At 36.8% G+C, this 21226-nt stretch overlaps 1 protein-coding gene across 1 annotated transcript in view; it reads right to left on the bottom strand.

Annotated features, from left to right (window-relative positions):
- The window catches only part of CPNE8 (copine 8), a 211855-nt gene that overhangs the window by 139268 nt on the left and 51361 nt on the right, over positions 1-21226 (bottom strand). The window contains exons 4-5 of the mRNA XM_045776528.2: positions 16094-16197; positions 6044-6083 (exon numbers count right to left, since the gene is read on the bottom strand). Coding sequence (XP_045632484.1) covers positions 6044-6083; positions 16094-16197 — 144 coding nt within the window. The remainder of the gene's footprint in view (positions 1-6043; positions 6084-16093; positions 16198-21226) is intronic.

The following is a 21226-nucleotide window of genomic DNA, read 5'->3' on the forward strand; positions in this document are numbered from 1 at the left end:
CCCTTGCAATACACTAAACACCACTTATCCTGTGGCTCTTGCCAAAAACCTAAGAGTCATTCTAACTTCTTCTCTTATGTTCTCACTGGACATCCAATTCATCAGCAATCACATCACCAATACCTGACCACTTCTTAGCCCTTCAAGGGCTATACCCACCAAATAGTGTTCATCTAGCCAAATTGTACCAGCCTTACAATTAGTCTTTTTTGGTTCACAATAGGGGAGTTCCCCAGGTGCAATCTAAAACTTGCCCCCATACATAGAGGGCAAGAAAAGACTAAAGAAAAAGGCAGGCCACTCCAGACTGGTAGGTGGCAAGTTTATTAAGCAAGAGAACTTACATATGGGGCTTGTCTTGGGCAGCTGCAAGGTGAGTAGATCTCCACACCTGCCTGCCAGAATCGTAAGGCTTTTTTATAGAGGCCTTAATAGGGTTCAGTCATATACGCAGTACAGATGGTCTCAACAATACATTACTCTCTCAAGGCCTCCGTCCTTGAAACAGGACAGTGGGCACAACAGTGGGCATAACATACATTTCGAGGTCAGGGGAGGGAGGGACCAGGTCCAGCTCACCCGTGGTCATGTCCTTTCAATGATCCCTCTACCAGTTTCCTTAATTCCAGTCTTGCTTCCCATCCCCATCCTCCACTTCAGCTGCCAGTTGTTACTTAAATATATAAATCAGATTATGTCATCCTCCAGCAAAATCCATTAAAAAAAACTTTTTTTTTTGTAAGCCATGGCCTACAGATCTCCACATCATCTGAATTCGGTGTACTTTTTCAAACGATTTCATTCCGTTCTCCTCATTCACAGTACTCTATAGATGGTAGCTATCTTTCAGTTACACCCACATTCCAAGTTCTTTACTGACTTAAGGTCCTTGCACTGCTGTTCCTTTTGCCTGGAATGCTCTTCCTCTAGATTTTCAATAGTTCCCTCCCTCCCTTTCTTAAGTATACCCAGGATGAGAACTGGTACAGAATCTCGCTGCCTGGGTGAGGAAAACCAAAGCTTCTAGCTAGCATTCTTCATTGGCCACTCTCTCTCAGTATCAATAGCTTATAAGTGTATAAAGAAGTAAGTTATCTTAATCATTCCGCATTTGTTTCTGTTAAATAGATCTGCCCACTCCACTCCCCCAATTCCAAAGTGTAAGCTGTTTCAGGACAGGGACCTTGTTTGTCTTATACATTGCTACATTCCTCAGCACTTGAACAGCACCTGAAATACATTCATGACTCACCTGATTTTGTGAAAATACGTTAGAGTTCAGTTCAGTTATATATGGGTTAAACTGGCTTTTCTTCTAATGAAAAAAATTGTGCCCCACTTATAAATCTCTTCCTATGAGAAAATGCACTTCATGGTTCAAACAATTATCTTTCAAATGAAATTTTCAAATACAACTGGTCTACATGTGGAAGCTTATGTAGATGATACTTAGAAAATATATTAAAGAAGATACACATCTTCACTAAAGGCTGGTATTTCATGGCCAAAATAATCCAGTGAGCCATTAACATATCTAAAACAAAAATTTTAGTGGGTACCTTCTGAAATCAACCAAATGAATAAATGCATTTTGGATTTCCTGGTGGGTATGAAAATTTAGTACACAAAGTACAGTTTTGAGGTCATCTGGTCCAGAACACCAAGCAGAATCCTAGATTCACCAATTATGGTCCTGTTATTAATCTTTTCATTAATGATTTGGCTGGTGCAATTAAATTATGCAAATGGCATTAAGTTAATGTTAATGGCATTAAGATGAGTGGGCTCAACAGCAACTTAGAGAACAAAGCTGGAATTCAAAATGCCAGATTCTGTTCATAGGATCTAACACTTCGGTGGGGGGATAATATTTCAGTAAGTTCCTTAGAGAATCATCAAATGGATAAATCCTGCAAAGGAAATTGTCCCTGGATTCCATAAGTCAGCCTGGAACATAATGTTTCTCCACTAAGAACTTTTCTACCACTTATAAAATCAGTTAAAAGGATACTGACCCTTTATCCACTCACCTTGTATTCATTTGCAATGTTAGAAATCAAAGGTAAAATTCTATATTATATCTCCATTTTCCCTACTGGTTCCAAAAATTTAAGAATTTGACCCAAGATCCTTAAGTACTGGAAATCAAACAAAGTCATCCTCAAAGGGGTTTCTGCCAAATTTATCAGAAATGAGAATGGAAAAAAAAGATTTTCTTATTGTTGACCTAAGGAGTCTCTCTAGGCTACCAAATCCCCTTTGTGAAAGGTAAAGTGCCTATTCTCCACATGCAAGCTCAGACACTTTGCAGTCTCTCCTAAAAGGTTCCAGTTTTTATTTCACTTTGCAAAATTGGCAGGTAGACAACAACACTTTAAAACAATTGAATCCTCAGGGAGTAGACCTAGTTTTTTTATTGACTCCTCTGATCTAAATGCCTCCTGAACTCTTTTTGGGTTGAATGAGTGATATGCTCTTCCACCTAAAATCTGTACTTGGATGCTTTTAAATCAGGAAGGGCTTTTCTTGTTAATTTCTAACAGAAATTCAAGACAGTACTCTCTAACAACTGTAACAATTCAAAAACACATTTCCTCTCTCTTCTGGCACGCTTCACCCATTTACAAGCGCAGACACTTATTAACAAATTTGTATTGCTTACTAAATATATTTAAGAAATAAAATACGGAGAGTAATGTAAAGAATACATTAAAATGTGAGGTAATATAAAGCATGGGAACTATAAGAAGCTACATGATAGTTAGAAGAAAGGTGATGCGAATCTGAATTAAGTAACAGGTAAGAAAGGAAAGAAGACAGAAGAGATATAATACTTCACTAGAATGAACAGGATCTGGGTTTGTTCACAAGATGTGGTATGTGAGACAGAAAGTGGTTAACTGCACAACCAAATTTTCTAAGTACACTGTGTTGATGATAATTCTGGTGATAGATAATACAAGCAGAGGAGCAAAGCTGGAATGGAAAAGGTCATACACTTTTAATATATTTGAGTTTTAGGCTTCTGCAGAATATCTACCAGGCAATATCTAACAAGCAGCTGGAAACTTGTATTTGCTGGGGTACGCAGAGGGACAGACACTTGGGACACATCAGGGTAAGGCATGGAAATGGCTGAGATCTCCCAAGGAGAGCTGATACAGTGAGATGAGATGAAAGGTGAAAACAAAACCAGGAGAAACACTGATATTAAGGGATAGGAAGAGGAAGAGAAACTTAAAAAAAAAGAGGTAGCTAATGAGTAAACACAAAGGTAGGGAAAGTAGCAAGAGATTTTTTTAAAGATTTATTTATTTATTTATTTGAGAGAGAGAGAGAGAGCGCGCAGGGGGAGAGGCAGAGGGAGAAAGCGGGAGAGAAGCAGACTGCCCACCGAGCGGGGAGCCCAATGCAGGGCTCGATCTCATGACCCTCAGATCATGACCTGAGCTAAATCAAGAGTTGCACGCTCAAACGAATGAGCCACCTGGGCACCCCCGCAAGGGAGGCATTTCTGTGGAAGTCAGAGGAGATGAGGATTTCAAGAACAGAGCAGTCGATTTTAACCAAAATAATGGGGAATTCAAGTAAAGTAAAAAGTGAAGAGAGGCCATGACATTTTTCTCTAACCTATGTCAAGAATAGTTCAAGCAGAAATAAAAACCAAAACACAGTAAAGTAAGATGGTAGAACTCTAGGCTGTTCTGAAAAGACCTATGGTGATAAGAAGGTGGTGGTAAAGAGATGACATGAGGGTAAAGCAGAGTCAAGATACCAGGAGGAAGACATGAAGCGCTTCTTGTGGAAAAATATAAAAAGCTATTCTGCAAAAAAAAATTGTAAATATATGTTCATTCAGGGCTTTTATAGTACATATCTCTTATATAATATAATTACAGATTATTTAAGGAAAATATAGTTCATCATGTTTGAGGTACCTTTCTATCCCATATATTACTCTCTGCCCTGGACAACATTGTTAAGGACCACATGCTACCACCTTGACACTCACCCTCAAAATAGTCAACCCCATGGGAATCTCCTTACCTGCCCAGTTATCATGCCCTCTAAAAAGTAATTTGAACTGAGAAACACAGAAATTATATTCAGGGAGAGTGGGCATTTGAAAGTCTATGTCCACTCAGGGTTTAGGCAGCTCATTTTTCCTACGTGTACAAAGATGAATAAACAGAGAGACTTGGTCTTCGGAGAGAAACAGAAGCTCAGAGAAGAATCATAATGGAAAGAATATGTGGCCTCAGAGGGAGAGAAATCGAGAAAATAGCTGTCTCAGTCCCAACCCACACACCTGTTTCTAGCTGCAGTTCCTATAAGGGCAAGCTACACATCACATCTGTGAGACACTCCTAAATCTCTTCAATGTTAACCACCTACGTGTGAGGTAAATGACTGCATTTTCTTTCCTTGCAACGAAATTTTGACTAGAAAATGGAATTTTTTTTCTGATTCTTCCAGTGGAATTTGGAAAACTTTCAATACAAAGCTACGCAAATAAGTTTTAAATGTCCAGCCACAATGCTATAAATCTTATGAGGAGGGCATGGCAACTGCCATGAACTGTATTTATGGGGAGTAATGAGCTTATTACAGTATTTGTTTTCAATTTGTAGAAAAGTCAATCAGAAAGACTATTCTCTGGGCATCCCTGGGTGGCTCAGTGGGTTAAGCATCTGCCTTTGGCTCAGGTCATAATCCCAGGGTCCTGGGATCGAGCCCTGCATCAACCAGGTTTCCTGCTCAGCAGGGAGTCTACTTCTCCCTCTCCTCCTGCACTCTCTCTCTCTCAAATAAAATATAAAATAAAATCCTTTAAAAGAAGGAAAGACTTTTCTTTGAATGCTTCTTCAGTGATTCTGCTCTATGCTCCATAACAAAAATAAATATCATAGCTTTCTTATTACGACAGACAAGAACGGTAAATTGTGATTTTTACCAGCATTTTTACCAGCTTTCCAGTTTCCCTAAATCACCGTTTTAGCTTGGGATAACCTCTCATGTGTCCTCTCTTCTCTGAATCATGACATTACCCCTCTCCAAACTACACTGGATATATATATATATATCTCCATCTATTCTAATCAATAGGCTACAACAATGGAGACATGAAAATTCTCACCCCCTGACCCTCTGCGCACGACTATGACTCCTCCCAGCCTCACTTCTCAAGCCTGGCACGGCTGCCGAATTCTACAGCCAGGTACTCAGATTCCACTTGGAACCTGGTTACATTCCTTTCGGCACCCATTCAGCCCTTCCTCCTTGTTTGGCCTAATTCCATTCCCACAGTTCAATAAACAGGCGGATCAGATCCACAGTGCTTGGCCAGAGAATCTCACCCTCATCCCTTCCTCCAGATCTGCCTAGTTCTGATGCCCTTGCTGCTCCTGAACCTGGGAATGTCCCAGGGAACAGTTGTGGCCTGGGAAGAAGAGCTCTCGAGAAAAGAGCAGTGGGCAGATGGAGGGGAGATCAGGACCCAAAAGGAAAAAAAAGAGACTGTAGGTGAACTTGAGGATAGACTCTGTATGTCCACCTTGCTCATACTGTATCCTCAGAAACTGAAATAGTACCAGCATGAGGAGGCACTTAGAAAATATCATTGAAAGAATGGACCACAAGGACAGCAGAATTAGCAAATCACTGCGTACACCCAAGAACTTCTCATTCTTTCAGAAGTGAAGCCTCTCAAAATGACACGGGCTCACTATTTCATCTTGCTTAACCTGATCCAACTCCAAATGAGGCAGGGAATTGGCAACATTTCTTTTTAAAAATATATAAGTAAATAATAAACAAGGTGAGTCCATTTCACCTATGAAAGATATCTTTGCTTTAATATGTTCCTCCAAATGTTATTCTAGGGTCCTTGAAAAATGTTATTTATCTTCTATGACAATTATTACAGGAAAAGTTAGGGACATATACCTTTTATATTAATATACCAACATAAACACCAATCATAAATCATGATATTGTAATTTATCTTATGGACTCATCATAAAAACATAAAGTATAAACTTACATGTTTGGACAGGTTGGGGCTCTTGGAATCAACATCATACCTAAAAGATTAAAAGAGAAAACTCAAATTATTTCCACCAAATACAGCTACAGAAAAATATCAGTGTTTTACAAAAAAAACTATAAATAATATAAATCAAATCAATCAAACCAATCATGAAAAACTTGCAAATTTAGAAGTTTCTTATAATCTGTAACATATACGCCCATGGTAGAATTCACAATCTCCGGGTCCTTTTATTTCCACAACCTAAGTAGAGGTCCTGATACTTTTAGTCATCAATTCTGCTGCTTGATAAGAAAGTTTAAAACTTCTCTTCCATACTATTGTTAAAAAAAAGTTAAAAAATAAAAATAAAACAAAACAAAAAGACTTCTCTTTTGTGTGAATCAATAGTATCCTAATACTGCTCAAAATTCCCCAATAACTGCAATTCCTCTCCACTGGATACCACTAAAAAATAAACAGGTGCTGGTTAACAGGCTGTCATTTGTGTACATTCTAATTTTTACTTAGTATTTTAAATGCTACTGCTGACTTTGAAATTTGGCTGAAGTAATGAGACATTACTTTTCCCCAATCACTGGACTTAGGGAAACCATGTATTTTACAGAAAGAGAAATGCATTCATATGGGATTATGTCCTGTCCTGTTTTTGACCAGTTGGTACTGTAAATAAATGATTTCTTAGAAAGATCCTGGGAAAACATCACTCACTCTCACTTTAGCCCCTCATTTTAAAGAATTTGTAGAAAAAGTAAGATCGCTAACAGTCAAAACAACCTCAAATCTCTCAAGTCTTAAGTAGGAAAATATTTGTACTGGCTCCAGTATTTCTCCCAAATCATATTCCTTTCACACTCCTTGTGCATAGCTTCCTACCAAAAGTTTTTGGCTTTTTTTTTTTTAAGGTTAATTAAAGTCTTCGGTCTCACATAACAAGAATGTTTTTACAGAGAAACAAAGCATCTCAATCAATAAAAGGCAAAGAAACAGAGTTCTCAGAATGTACCAATGCTGAGCAAGTTTCACTTACTCCTTAGCAAAGCATGTTCACTACAGACTGGCTTCAGAGCTGTGTGATGCAAAAATACCTGCCTGGGAAAAATTACAAATTACTCTCCTTCCCATCAGGGCATTCTGATCACTCTGAACAGCTGTAACCTCGAATTTTCAATCAGCTAATTGCCAACATCTACTGAAAACCTACAGATGTTAGTACAAAAAATATTTCTTATTCAAGACAATTTTTTAAGACTAAGATTGAAATTAGCAACTACAGCAATATCAAAGGTGAAAAATAACGGCTGGCTTCTTCCCAAGAATCAGAAGCTGTTTTCTATAAAGGGTGTACTGTGGACCAGGGAGAAATAACAGGGTGTGCTCAGTTCTGTTAAAAGAGGCAAAAAGAAAAGGAGTTTATGTTTTCATCACAAAGAGTTTAAGTATCTTCAAATACAATCCCCTTTTCTTGCCTTTAACAAAGCTTTTTTCAAGCTAATATCTCCAAAATATGCAATTTACAGCCTACTTCTGAGGGCTTTAGGTAATACGTTGGATTATAATGCATTTGAAATTATCATGAGTTTTCCTTTCATGAAATTTGCCTGCTAACTTTTCTAAAAATATCAAGACCACTCTGGTCCTCACCCTCAGAGTTCAGACATCAACACTACATCCTGAATAGTTAAAATATGTGTGTGCTTATGTGTATTAATGCCATACTTTCATTAAAGAGAAGAGATTATATGGAAAGCAGGAAGCTAAGTAGCTCACCCCTAAGAGGGTGCAGCCCACTGCCTAAATTTACTCATGTCAATTTTGTAAACTTGAAGCTGCTGCTGAAATATTATTACCAGAGTACTGAATCGGCAGTAACTGATTTGGATGGATCCTAAGGATCACGTTTTCAATTAGAGGTAAGAGATGTTGACTAGAGTTTCTCCTGTACTTCTGAAATTCCATCGAAGGCTCCAACTGAAAACCAAAGATGCTAAGTACTCCCTTCCGCTTGGCTCAGTGGTACTCAAGAGTCACCCTCAGAGTCAGACCCTTCTCTATAAACTGACTCATAAAGGGACAGGCTATTCCTACTTCTTGGGCAGCAAGAGGAGGTTCCTTCCACTCCCCACAGCCAAGTGAAGGGGAGCTCCAAAATCTGAGGTGCCTGTAGAAGGAGAAGACAGCAACTGGTTTCTGAGCTACAGAACCTGCCTACAGGTCCAGCCTGTGGCTGCCAAGAAAAGACAATGTCAGGTGACAGTCCTAAGAAGTGCCTTCTGAGAACTGAGGGACAAGCAGAGTGTGTGACCCATGTCACCCTTAAGGTCTAGATTCTTCAGAAGATAAGAAACCACACCTCCCCCCGTCCCCCAAGTTCATCTACTTTTCCTCTTCGCCCCTGCTCTCCTGCAAGTTGCTAAGACAACAGCTTCATCGGAGGGGAGAGGAAGTGAAGAGTTTTGAAATAAGTTTGAGATTAAAATTCTAAAGTGAAGACTACATGTGATTAACAAAATAAAATGGTTCTAATAAACGAAAGTGACTGAAAACTCTCAAAATTAGACCTTGACATTGTTAAGGGAGTCCTTAACCAAGGGGAAAAACTGGAATTACAGTATTGGGAAGAAATTTTTTAAAAACTTACTTTCCTCAAAGTGTTGAGATCCTTCAAAAATAAAATACAATAACATTATACATTCCACAATTATCACCATTCGATTTATCAAGAAGGAAAATAATTTGCGAGGTAAGTCAAATCTAGACTCCTAACTACCTTGTTGCTGTTCCAGTCTAAGTGAAAAAACAAGAGTGAAAAAGATTGTATCTCATTTCTCCTATTCTCTGGCTCATGTTAGATAGTGATGTGACTACCCACACCTCTTGCTCAAAGGCATTTTTGTGCAGCTGTTCTGCCAATAATAGTTTTCAACTGTGACAAAAAAGTGATTTATAAAGTACTTTACTATTATCAGTGTGATAATTTTAACAAAATAAATAAATGCCAACGTTTATGACCTATCTGTGATCCATACGTAGTATGATGACAGAGACCATGGCTCTTCAATGAAGAAGTACACATTGAATCAAAAAGGCAGGAGAATTTTAAAACTCATAGTTGATAAACTAATCTTAAATATATATCTCAGGCATATTACAATAACAATAATAATTACTATGAATTAATCAGAACTTACAGGAATTTGGCCCAGTTTTGACAGGAAGACATATTCATTCTGTCTCTCCCTCTCTTTCTCTGTCATTACAATTTTCTATCAGCATTCAAAGTTAAATAAAAAAAGGATCCTGAAAAACATTTTTCAAACCTTCCATAATAGGCAATTCTTTACATCACACACTTTTCACAGCTTCTTTTTAATTGTTTTTTTTAGAATTTTATGAAATCAGTGGACAGATCAAATAAAACACAATTCTGAAAACCATTTACATCTGGCTGTTGGCCAGTTTGGACTACTGTATTCTTCAACATCACTGTTCCCTCAAGGGGACATGTTGTCATAAATGCATTGGAGTATCACTATAGTTCTCTGGGAGATGCAGACTGGGGTTACAAATGATTTTATTGCCTACTTTATCCTGTTTTTATTTTCCAAATATCCTACAATGAATATTTTTTCCTAGGAATAACACATTGCTAAGACAAAATTTAAAAACCAATTATAATTAGGTATACTAATGAATAAACAGATACACATAACAATGAACAAATGAACAGTAAACAATGAACAGTGAACAAATACAGTGTTTTCCACACTTATTTGGGTAGATATGCTGGAAAAATCACAAAGGAAGGAAGGAAGGAAGGAAGGAAGGAAGGAAGGAAGGAAGGAAGGAAGGAAGGGGAAAGAAAGAAAGAAAGAAAGAAAGAAAGAAAGAAAGAAAGAAAGAAAGAAAGAAAGAAAGAAAGAAAGAAAAAGAAAACCTGTTCTCACAGGTTAAAGGTGTTATGTGAGATATTCTAATACATGGTAAATCAAAAGAATTAACTAAAGTGATATCAAAACTACTACATGAACTAAGAATATACTTGTTACTTTTCTCAATAATCAGGTATCCCTTTCTTTGGCCCTAATTGTTTGAATTCTCCAGAGATGCTATACAATTGAAATAAAGCTCTTTGAATCAGATTGCTGAAATTAACCAAATGTATTCAAAAGATAAAATGATACATAATTCAATTTTGCAATATGCTTTCACATTTTGAACATTACATAATTTCCGTGAAAATTACTGTAATTTTTAGAAGAAAAGAGAAAGCTGGAGAAGTTAAAACATATCAATTTACCTACACTAATTTCTGTCATTCTATTTCTTCTTGTCACACTGAGATGAAATAATATAACATGCTCCCATTCCTATCAAACATAGCAATTTCCTAGACAGTATTACTCTTGTTTATTTAGATAGATTAAATATATTCTATCATACTATTATATTCAATGTGCAGAATACTTTAAACATATACTTTCATCAGTATTAAATAACCAAGGCAAAAATAAAAATATCCTAGTTTAGACATAATTTTTAGACTGCATAAAATTTTAGAAATTCGGGTTTTGTAGCATTTAATTACAAACTATTTTAGTCAAAATCTGATCCTTTGAACATATTACACTTTCTGGGCCTTGGTTTTCTTATTTACAAAAATGGATTAATTCCACCTCAGAAATTTGTTGGGTAGGTTAAAGTTATATATGCGTATGATTCTATTACAAACTGTGAATAAGAGTAGTCATATTACTAACAAAAATAACCTCTTTTTGTCTGTGCCTACAAAACTCAAACTCCATGAGCTTCTATAACTATTTCATTTAGTTTATAAATAACTGGAAGATGTTAGTAACAAACATATTAAACCATCTTATCATTCCTTCCTTCTCAATTTCTGCCAGTAAATGTATAGTTCTGTTTTCCTTTTAATTCCCTGAAATACATACAGTGAAGTTAAACAATACTATTGATTTACCATCAAATACTAGAGAAGTATGCGACGTTCTAGCAATGCCCTAACTTCCTCCTACCTTTAAGTCTTCCCTTGTTCATGGTAAGCACATCTAGTAAGCTTACAAACATGACGTAAGTACCAGGCACCTCCCTAATCTAATATATTCATTCTCATTTGGACTAACTAGTTTGTCAGATTGATTGTTGAAACACTACCTATTTAAACAGGCATAATATCTGAAGACTAACTAGCACTGAGATCGGTAGAATTACATTTCTTGCACTGGACACTTTTTTTAAAACCCATTAGCTTCCATAGCCACATCTTCAGTAGAGATGAGAACTCTGGACAGGTAAATCATTCTTTACCTTCTTTTCCTCTCTAGAATGATTAGCCCAGCTCTTAGTTTTTGCTCTTTGGTCTACTGACTAACAAACACTTGATTGCTATCATCCTCTTGAAAGCATCCTTCTTTTCATTCCATGTGAAATTCTGTAATAGCCACAGTTACAACATAGGTGATAAAGGATGAGTAGGGCATAGGCTTAAGAAACCAGGGCCAAGTAGGAACAGCAGTGAAACAGTCACCTGGCAGCAGCTGCTTGTGATGGTGACAGAGGCTTTTGGGCAGACAGCAACCAAAACAAAATAGAAATGGTTCTGAAAATCAGAGCTAAAACACAGGCAACAAGTTCAGAGAATGAGGCATATAGGATCTTGGCTTTACAGGCATATTCTACCAAACTTTAAAGAAGAATAGATACCTATGCTCCTTACACTATTTCAAAAAATAGAAGGGGAAGGAAAACTTCCAAATTCAGTCCATGAGGCCAGCATTACCCTGATATCAAAACCAGATAGACACCACACCAGAAAAGAGAACTACAGGCCAAAATCTCTGATGAACATAGATGCAAAAATTCTCAACAAAATACTAGCAAACTGAATTCAACGATACATTAAAAAAATCATTCACCACGATCAAGTAGGATTTATTCCTGAGTTGCACGGGTGGTTCAATATTTGCAAATCCATCAATGTGACACATCACATCAATAAAAGAAAGGATAAGAACCACATGATCATTTCAATAGATGCAGAAAAAGCATTTGACAAAGTACAACATCCATTCGTGATAAAAACCCTCAACAAAGTAGGTTTAGAGGGAATATACCTCAACATAATAAAGGCCATATATGAAAAAACCCACAGCTAACATCACCGTTAATGGGGAAAAACCGAGAGTTTTTCCCCTAAGGTCAGGAACAGGGACGTCCACTCTCACCGCTATTATTCAACATAGCCACAACAATCAGAGAAAAAGAAGCTATAAAGGGCATCCAAATTGGTAAGGACGAAGTAAAACTTTCACTATTTGCAGATGACATGATACTCTATATATAGAAAACCCAAAAGACTCCACCAAAAAACTGCCAGAACTGATAAATGAATTCAGTAAAGTTGCAGGATACAAAAATCAGTGTGCAGAAATCTTGCATTTCTATACACCAATAATGAAGCAGCCAAAAAAGAAATTAAGAAAACAATCCCATTTATAATTGCACCCAAAATAATAAGCTACCTACGAATAAACCTAACCAAAGAGGTGAAAGACCTGTATTCTGAAAGCTATAAAACAGTGATGAAAGAAATTGAAGATGAGATAAAGAAATGCAATGACATTCTCCATGCTCATGGATTGGAAGAACAAATATTGTTAAAATGTCTATACTACCCAAAGCAATCTACATATTGAATGCAATCCTTATCAGAATACAGCACTTTTCACAAACTAGAACCAAGAATTCTAAAATGTTTACGGAACCACAAAACAAATGGTGTTGGGAAAACTGGACAGCCACATGCAAAATAATGAAACTGGACTGCTTTCTTACACCATACACAAAAATGAATTCAAAATGAATTAAAGACCTAAATGTGAGACCTGAAACCATAAAGACCTAGAAGAGAACACAGGCAGTAACTTCTTTGACATCAGACTTTGACACAGCAACTTCTTTCTTGATTATGTCTCCTGAGGCAAGGGAAGCAAAAGCACAAATGAACTATTAGGACTTCATCAAGATAAAAAAGCTTCTGCATAGCAAAGGAAACAATCAACAAAACTAAAAGGTAACCTATTAAATAGGAGAAGGTATTTGCAAATGACATATCCGATAAATGGTTAATATGCAAAATAAGTAAAGAACTTACAAAACTCAACACCTCCCCACCAAATGATCCAATTAAAAATGGGCAGAAGACATGAAGAGATATTTCTCCAAAGATGTCCTGATGGCCAACAGACACATGAAAAGATGTGTTCATCATCACTTACCATCAGGGAAATGCAAATCAAAACTACAATGAGGTATCACCTCACTCCTGTCAGCATGGCTAAAATCAACAATACAAAAAGCAACAGGTGTGGACAAGGTTTTGAAGAAAAAGGAGCCCTCATGCATTGTTGGTGGGAATGCAAACTGGTGCAGTCACTGGAGGAAACAGTATGGAGGTTCTTCAAAAAGTTAAAAACAGAACTATCTTATGATCCAATCCCACTACTAGATATTTACCCAGGAATACAATAACACTGACTCAAAGGGAAACATGCACCCCTGTGTTTATAGCAGCATTATTTACTATAGCTAAATTATGGAAGCAGCCCAAGTGTCCACTGATTGATGAATGGATAAAGAAGATGCGGTGTGTGTGTGTGCGTGTGTGTATACATATATATATATATATATATGTATGTAAAATGTCGTATTATTCAGCCATAAAAAAGAATGAAATCTTGCCATTTGCAATAACATAGATGGAGCTAGAGAGTATAATGCCAAGTGAAGTAAGCCAGTCAGAGAAAGACAAATACTATATGATTTCATTTATATGTGGAATTTAAGAAACAATACAAACAAGCTAAGGGAAAAAAATAAGAGAAAGAGAGAGACAAATCAAGAAACAGATTCTTAATTTTAGAGAACAAACTGATGTTACCAGGGGGGATGTGTGTGGGAGGATGGGTTAAATTGATAATGGGGATTAAGGAGTGCACTAGTTGTAACGAGCACAGGGTGATGTATGGAAGTGTTGAATTACTATATTGTACACCTGAAACTAATATAAAACTGTATGTTAACTAACAGGAATTAAAATAAAAACTTAAAAAGCATATGGGATCTCTAAATTGGTCTCAAAGATTAGAACTGGGATTGAGTACTCTTGTCCATATCTTTTTATTCTAAAATTTGACTCTGAATAATTTATACTCAGAAAATTTTTTTAAAAATTATAAGAAATTTACATACCAGGGTACTTGCTGTAGGATTACATGTAATAGTAAAAATAGAACAATCCAAAATGTCCTTCAGTAGATGTCTGGCTACGTAAATTGTGTCTTTTCAAGCAATGAAAATTATGCAGCATTAAAATAAATGAAACATATATAACATAGTGGCATAAAAAGATACCTGAAAAATTCAAGGAATAGAGAAATATTTGTGTTTTTCAAAATATTGAGACTCCCATGTGCTTGTATATCTTCAAAACGAAGATCTGCAAGTACAGATCTACAAAACCAAGTCATTTACATTTTTGGTTGTTTGTGGGTTGAGGTTTTTTTGGTTTTTTGTGGGTTTTTTGGTATTGAACTAACAGGAAACTTTCACTTTTAAATGCCTATATTATTTAAAGTTTATAATAAATATTTACTGCTTTTAAATGAGAGAAAGCAATACAAACAAATAAGAAAGAGAGAGAGGAAGAGAAATAAAGAGAACAAGAAAGAATCATGAAGTAGTGGCTGGTTTCAGGATCAAGTTAAGTCTAAAACCAGAGAGAAAAAATTAAGCAGATACCATGCTGGGGTGAGAGAGAACAGCTGCTACGAAGGCCTGAACAACAGGAGAACCACATTCGACACAATTTATATGTGGCTTTTAAATAACAACACTGTGCAATCTCCAGGATGAACATGGTCAGGGAATCATTATATTCCACTTTAGGATTTTTTCTCAGAAGTATCATTTTTACTATTTGAAAAGGAGTTTCAAGGACATAAAAAGTGAATGGGATATAATAAATTTTGTTTGATAAATATAATGAATACTTAGAACTCCTATAACTCTTGAAAACAGGGCCTGGGATAAGATTCTCCTTTTTTAAACAGAAAGTTATTTTACTGCACACATTTTAGAGGAAAATGAGAAAGGCTGTTAAGGGCAGATAAGTTTCTTTTTACATTAGGAAGCAATCTAGGATGTTTTCAAAGAAGATATTAATACTTTTATCAAAAAAATATTTATAAATTGTGACAGCCTGGTACATTTTATTGTTTCCAGCTATTTAAAGACATTTATAAAGACTTGCAATGGTCATAAACTTTAATTTATTAAGTTTTTTTAATTAAGTTAAGAAATAGCAACAGATTTCCCTTGAGCAATCTTCAGATACCTAACAATCACCAGGGTTTACACATCTGTGAAACAAAAACTCAGTAATGAATATCTTACAAATAAACTGACTCCAGATTCTCTGCAGACAAGAAGTTGAATTTAATGATAATTTTTTGATATGCCTAACTCGGCATCAAAATAACAAGAATATTAAAAATATCAAAAATTCTGACTCCAGCATCCTGGGTCTTGGAAATACAAGACCACGAAGAGATAAAGGAAGCAACAGGTAGGCAGAGCTCTGTACGCTACACAAAGAAGCAGCTGAGAGAAACTTCAAGATCTGGGGGACATCAGCCATGGGAGCAAATGAGATCACCTTGGAGGATATGCAGAACTTGCAAAGAAAGCACCGACGCCCAAGATAGTCTGAAAGAATGTCCGTATATAACCCCCAGCATTTCAGCATAGTTAAATTGCTCACTAATTTTTTCAATAAACAAATAGCCAAAAACCTATAAAATGAAAAGTAGTGCTACGGATAGTGCACAGGCCACACTCTAAATAGAATTAATCTGGTTTCCTACCAATATAATCTAGTATTCGTGCAACCAGACCCAGCCATATGTTACAAAATTTGCCTTTAAAAATCAGTTTCTTAACAATCCAAGTTAAACCAGAACTTACAAGTCAAAACGAAGGTTCTCCCTTTCTTCAAAAAAGTAGTCCAGGATAAATTTTCGTACAAAATCAGGATTTAAAGTATTATCAATCACTTCAGTCCTTCCAAACTGTAGAGAAAGAGAGAGAGGGAGGTTAAAATCAAGCCTTGCAGGGTTACCTATTACAGCATAGTACTTAGTATTAACATAGTTCCTTGAAAACATAAGCAATAAATATCCAAATGACTTGATAAGGTAAGCCCTGCAGAAAAGTTTTTGGAAACAAAATCATTCCCTCTTATTCACTCAGGGAAATCTGAAAATGAGCACTGAGTTCATTCAAATTATGAGGACAGCAGCTTCTGAAAACTCATATAACAAGCTGTAACATGTTCTTCCCTCTTTCTCCCCACTTCAATGCCAAATGCCACTCTAGTCAAAAGAAGTTATTTCTGTCTTAAATTTCAGTGTTTCACAAATATTCTTCCTAACCTAGTGTATAGCTAGGCCAAGCAACATATATTCTTACATCTGGAGGGGTCCAAGTATTCATAATCAGGAAGTCCTCTATGCAAAACAGTTTATTAGCCATGTTTTCAGGAGAACTTCCTTATAATCTATTACACACTTCAATCATTTGGGTTTTGTTTTGTTTTGCTTTAATTCTTATGCTATCTGGACAGCCTAAAATGGGACCTATAATACTTACTGTTTTTAAGCTAGTAAGTTGCACTTTTGCTTAAAAAAAAAATGTTTCTCCATCTTAGGGAAGTGAAAACCAAGAAACAAAACTTTCTAGTCATTCAACAACATGAAGGAGGGCCATCAGACTCTGAGTCCAAAGTCAGAGCAGAAATATAAATTTTACAACTCTTTTTAGTTTGTTTTTTTTTTTTTTTTTTTTTTTTTTTTTTGTATTCAGCTTACGTTCTTCCCCTCCTGCTCCCACGGAATTCTAATAAGGGAATTTTAACCTTTGGTTCTGAACAGCATTATGCACGCCATCTTATCAGAGAACCAACTTTTATTAAAGTTCATGGAAATACTATTTTTTAACAGGAATAAGAGACCTGTGCTAATCCACTAAAAAGTGAAGGTCATGCTTACATAAATTTTGATAATAAAACTATGGTACAAAATACTGATGACAAAGGATTTACTATGGCTACTGCTAACTAATTATCCAAAAAAGAATTAGTTTGCAGAGGCTTATGTATCTGACAATGTTTTATACCATGGACCCGTATCGTACAGACAAACCCCAACTAAGGTCGTTAATTCAACATTTCCAAAATACTCAAACATTTACTTTGAATAATAGTAATAAGTACAGCCACCATTATTGAGAACTTACTTTGTTTCAAGTACTTTTCACACATTACTTTAAATCTTTACCATAACCATGAAAGGTACGTATTATTAGTCCCGCTTTAAAGACGAAAAATCTTTAAAAATAAATAAATAAATAAAGATGAGAAAATTGAGGCAGAGGATTCACAACCTTTGGCTACAAAATCTACATTCACTTTGGCTACCAAATCTACATTCTTTCTAGGACTCTCCTTTATTTCAGAATAAAACATGTGAGGCCCTGAGATGATCCAACAATGAGCCTATCCACGGTTTCAGATTTTTAGAATGTGGGAACGTACCAAATAACCATGTGCTGGCAGTGCCCATACACCCCAAAAGAGCAGTGCAGGGGTCAAGAAGTTTAAGTCTTGAACCAGACGCGGCCTGGGCCGTCCAGCCTTTGTACTGTCTGGAAGCTCCCCAGGCGATAGCAGAGAGCACCAAACCAGCAAATGCACAACACTCTGGAATAGAAATTCAGCCAGGATCCACCTTCCCCAGCACCCAAAATCCCTCTTGTGGATTTGAACCCAAACTCACACTCAGAGGAAAGAAGACAGAGTGAAATTTCCCAGTGCGAGCCCCACTGAGTTGCAAGCCAACAATTTTCCAGGGCCTATGAGCCATTAAAACATCCACAAACCCGTGCCTTAGGGACCGCGGGCTTGTCAGCAATATGGGTAGCTGCATATACTCTGCTATCTCAAGTGAAGATTAATAGGCAGCCATTAAAATTTTAGCTAATCATCTAGATATTATGAACACTTACTACAATATGCCTTCCACACATAGCCCTGAAACTACTTTCGATGGTATCGCCAGTAACCTTCACATTGCAAAATCCGGCGGTCACTCTTCGGCCCTTCTCACACTAGATGGCTCAGCAGCAGGGGACACAGCTGTCCACTCCCTCCTTTCTGAAGCAGTCTTTTCTTGCTTTTGACACCACACTCCTGTTTCTCTTCCCCTCCTAGATTCTCAGGCATGCGATCTTTCGTCGTCAGAGCACAGTTGTAGGCCCTCTTTCTCTGTCCACCTTCGCTCTTCTGGTAGATTACTTTATCTGTTCCTTTGGCTTTAAATCCCATCTACATGATGGTAACGTCCAAAGGCAATCAGCCCAGACTCCCCTCCGAGTCGCTCATGGCGGCAACTGCTTTCTTGGCTTATACACATGGTTATCTAACAGGCCCCTCAGAATTATTATCAGACTTTAAATACTTATTTTATACCACAACCAGCACCCCAATCCTGGTCCTTACCAAGTCTATCCCTTGTCGATATAGGACACCATCATCCTCTTGGTTCCATTGGCCGTAATTGGGAATCATCCTTCTGAACTCCTTCTTACGAACCCACCAACTCCTATTCATCACCACCTCATAAACTGGCAATTCCAACCTCAAACACGTCTCCTGGCTGTTTCCTTCTATCTGCATCTCCTGTCGACAGCTTACTTCAAGCTTTTCAGCTTTCTCATGGACCACCTCAAGGCCCTCCTAACTCACATCTTTGTGTACTCTTGCTCTCCCTCCGATTCTTCCTCCATATAACATCCAGAATAATCTTTTGAAAAAGAATAAACACAGTCATGCAATTTCACCTCCCAAAAGGTCGCTAATGGCTTCCCATAATACTTCAAATAAAACCTTTTCTTTTGTCAGCAGGACTGGCTCCTTTCTACCTCTTGGATTTCATCATGGACCAGTATCTCCTCTTTCTCTTCACCCCAGCCAGCTGGCCTTCTTTTAGATCCCTTTACTCACCGAATCCTTTCCATCCTATGGCCTTTGCACCTATGTGAGCAACCCCACTCTTGCATGGGTGACTTTTTCTCATCTTTTAAGCCTCTATTTAAAAGTCAGCATTCTGGCTTTAAAGACTCATGCTAATGTTGGCCCCCACCCTAAAATTATTCTCCTTCATAGCACCTGTTTTTTCCTTCATAAAACTTACATTTTGTAATTATACTTTTATTTATTTGTTTTATATTTCCCTCACTAGACAGTATGTTCCATGAAGGCACAAGACATGCATACCTGTTTGATTTACACCTATACAAAATGGAACAAACGATTAACTCAAGGAGATCTAGATTGTTCAAAGAAAAAAGGATCAAAGATCATGTATAGTATAATACCAATCTTGATGAAAATATATGTTTATACATAGAAAGAGGAAAATAGAGGAAGGTATACCAGAATGTAGAAATTATCTTCTAATTGTTTGGTTTATTTTCATTACGTATTTCTGAGTTTTCCTAATTTCTTGCAATGAGTATGTTTTACTTTTAAAATCAGAAACAGGGGTGCCTGGGCGGCTCATTTGGTGGGCATCTCACTCTTGGTTTTGGCTAGGGTCATGATCTCAGGATCACGTGATGAGGCCCCACACAAGGCTCCCTGCTCATTGCAAAGTCTGCTCGAGATTCTCTCTCCCTCTCGCTCTCCCTCCCCCACTGCCCCTTCCTCCTGCTTGTGCACTCTCTCTCTCTCTTAAATAAATAAAATCTTTTAAAAAATTAAAATACAAAACTTTTAAGCGGTGTTGCTGTTTTTTAATTCATTCTATTACGAAAAGTGAAAGCTGGCAATAATAAGAAATCACAGACACATTACGACTAGTTTAGCTCATGGGAAATATGTTGGTTCTTTCCCAGAGGCTGGAATATATTAGCTATCAACCAAGTGATTAATCTTTTTGACTTGAAATGAAATTTGTCTCAGCTAATGCCTTATACTACCAAATAAGAAATTTCTAATTCCTTAGAAAATGTACAGTTGCATATAATTCTATGCGGATCAGAGGGCATTAAAATTTTAAGGAAAGATGATTATTAATAACATTTATCGATGGTATACACCCAGGAACAGCTACATTTGAAAGAACTGCAACGTGTATCTTACAAAATCTTCTTCTGAGTGTCAACTATCCTGGATTGTCAGAAGTACCTACAAAGCTGACTACAATAACCTCTGGCACAATGAACATATTCAGATATGTGGACAGTCACGCCTTTTTACATAACCAGACAGTATTAAGTTTCATCATCCCATAATGAGAAAAATGTGAGAAAAATGTCCTTTACTCAACAAGGGTGAAAGTTTTCAGTCATTTGAAAAAAGTATGTAAATTATTAATTTTATTTTATATTCTTAATTTATATTATTAATTATTTTATATTCTATTGGAATATAAAACAGTTTCTCATAAAACTTTAAGCAAAAAAAAAAAAAAAGAAACAATTGACAATCAAGTCTTTGAAAGTTTTCCTTTGTTTTATGCCTGAGCTAATAGGATAAATACCTACTTTTCCAATTTAGGAACAAAGACTGCAGAAAATGATAGAATGGAAATATTTCTGTTTTCTAAATCAACTAATTGTTAAACTGCTTCAGAGGAGCAGTATTAGAAGAACAGGCACTTATTTATGGCACCAAGCGGATGAACTCTGTTTTGATAAAAATGTCCAGAAATGTTTAATATATTGTGAAGACCCAGAACAGCCACCCAGGTCATAGCCGTGTGTCAAATCAAATGAAAGTGATGGAGAAAAATGTCCTCTGGACAAGTGCACACTTGTAGTTTGGTTCTTTTTTTTTTTTCCTTAATATTTTATTTATTTGACAAAGACAGACAGTGAGAGAGTGAACACAAACAGGGGGAGTGGAGAAGGCTTCCTGCTGAGCAGGGAGTCCAATGTGGGGCTCGATCCCAGGACCCTGGGATCATGCCCTGGGCTGAAGGCAGACGCTTAAAGACTGAGCCACCCAGACGCCCCTGTAGTTTGGTTCTTATATAAGAA

This window comes from Ursus americanus, chromosome 25 (genome assembly GCF_024610735.1).
Source record: "Ursus americanus isolate L20-20 chromosome 25, mUrsAme1.1.p, whole genome shotgun sequence".
NCBI lineage: Eukaryota > Metazoa > Chordata > Mammalia > Carnivora > Ursidae > Ursus > Ursus americanus.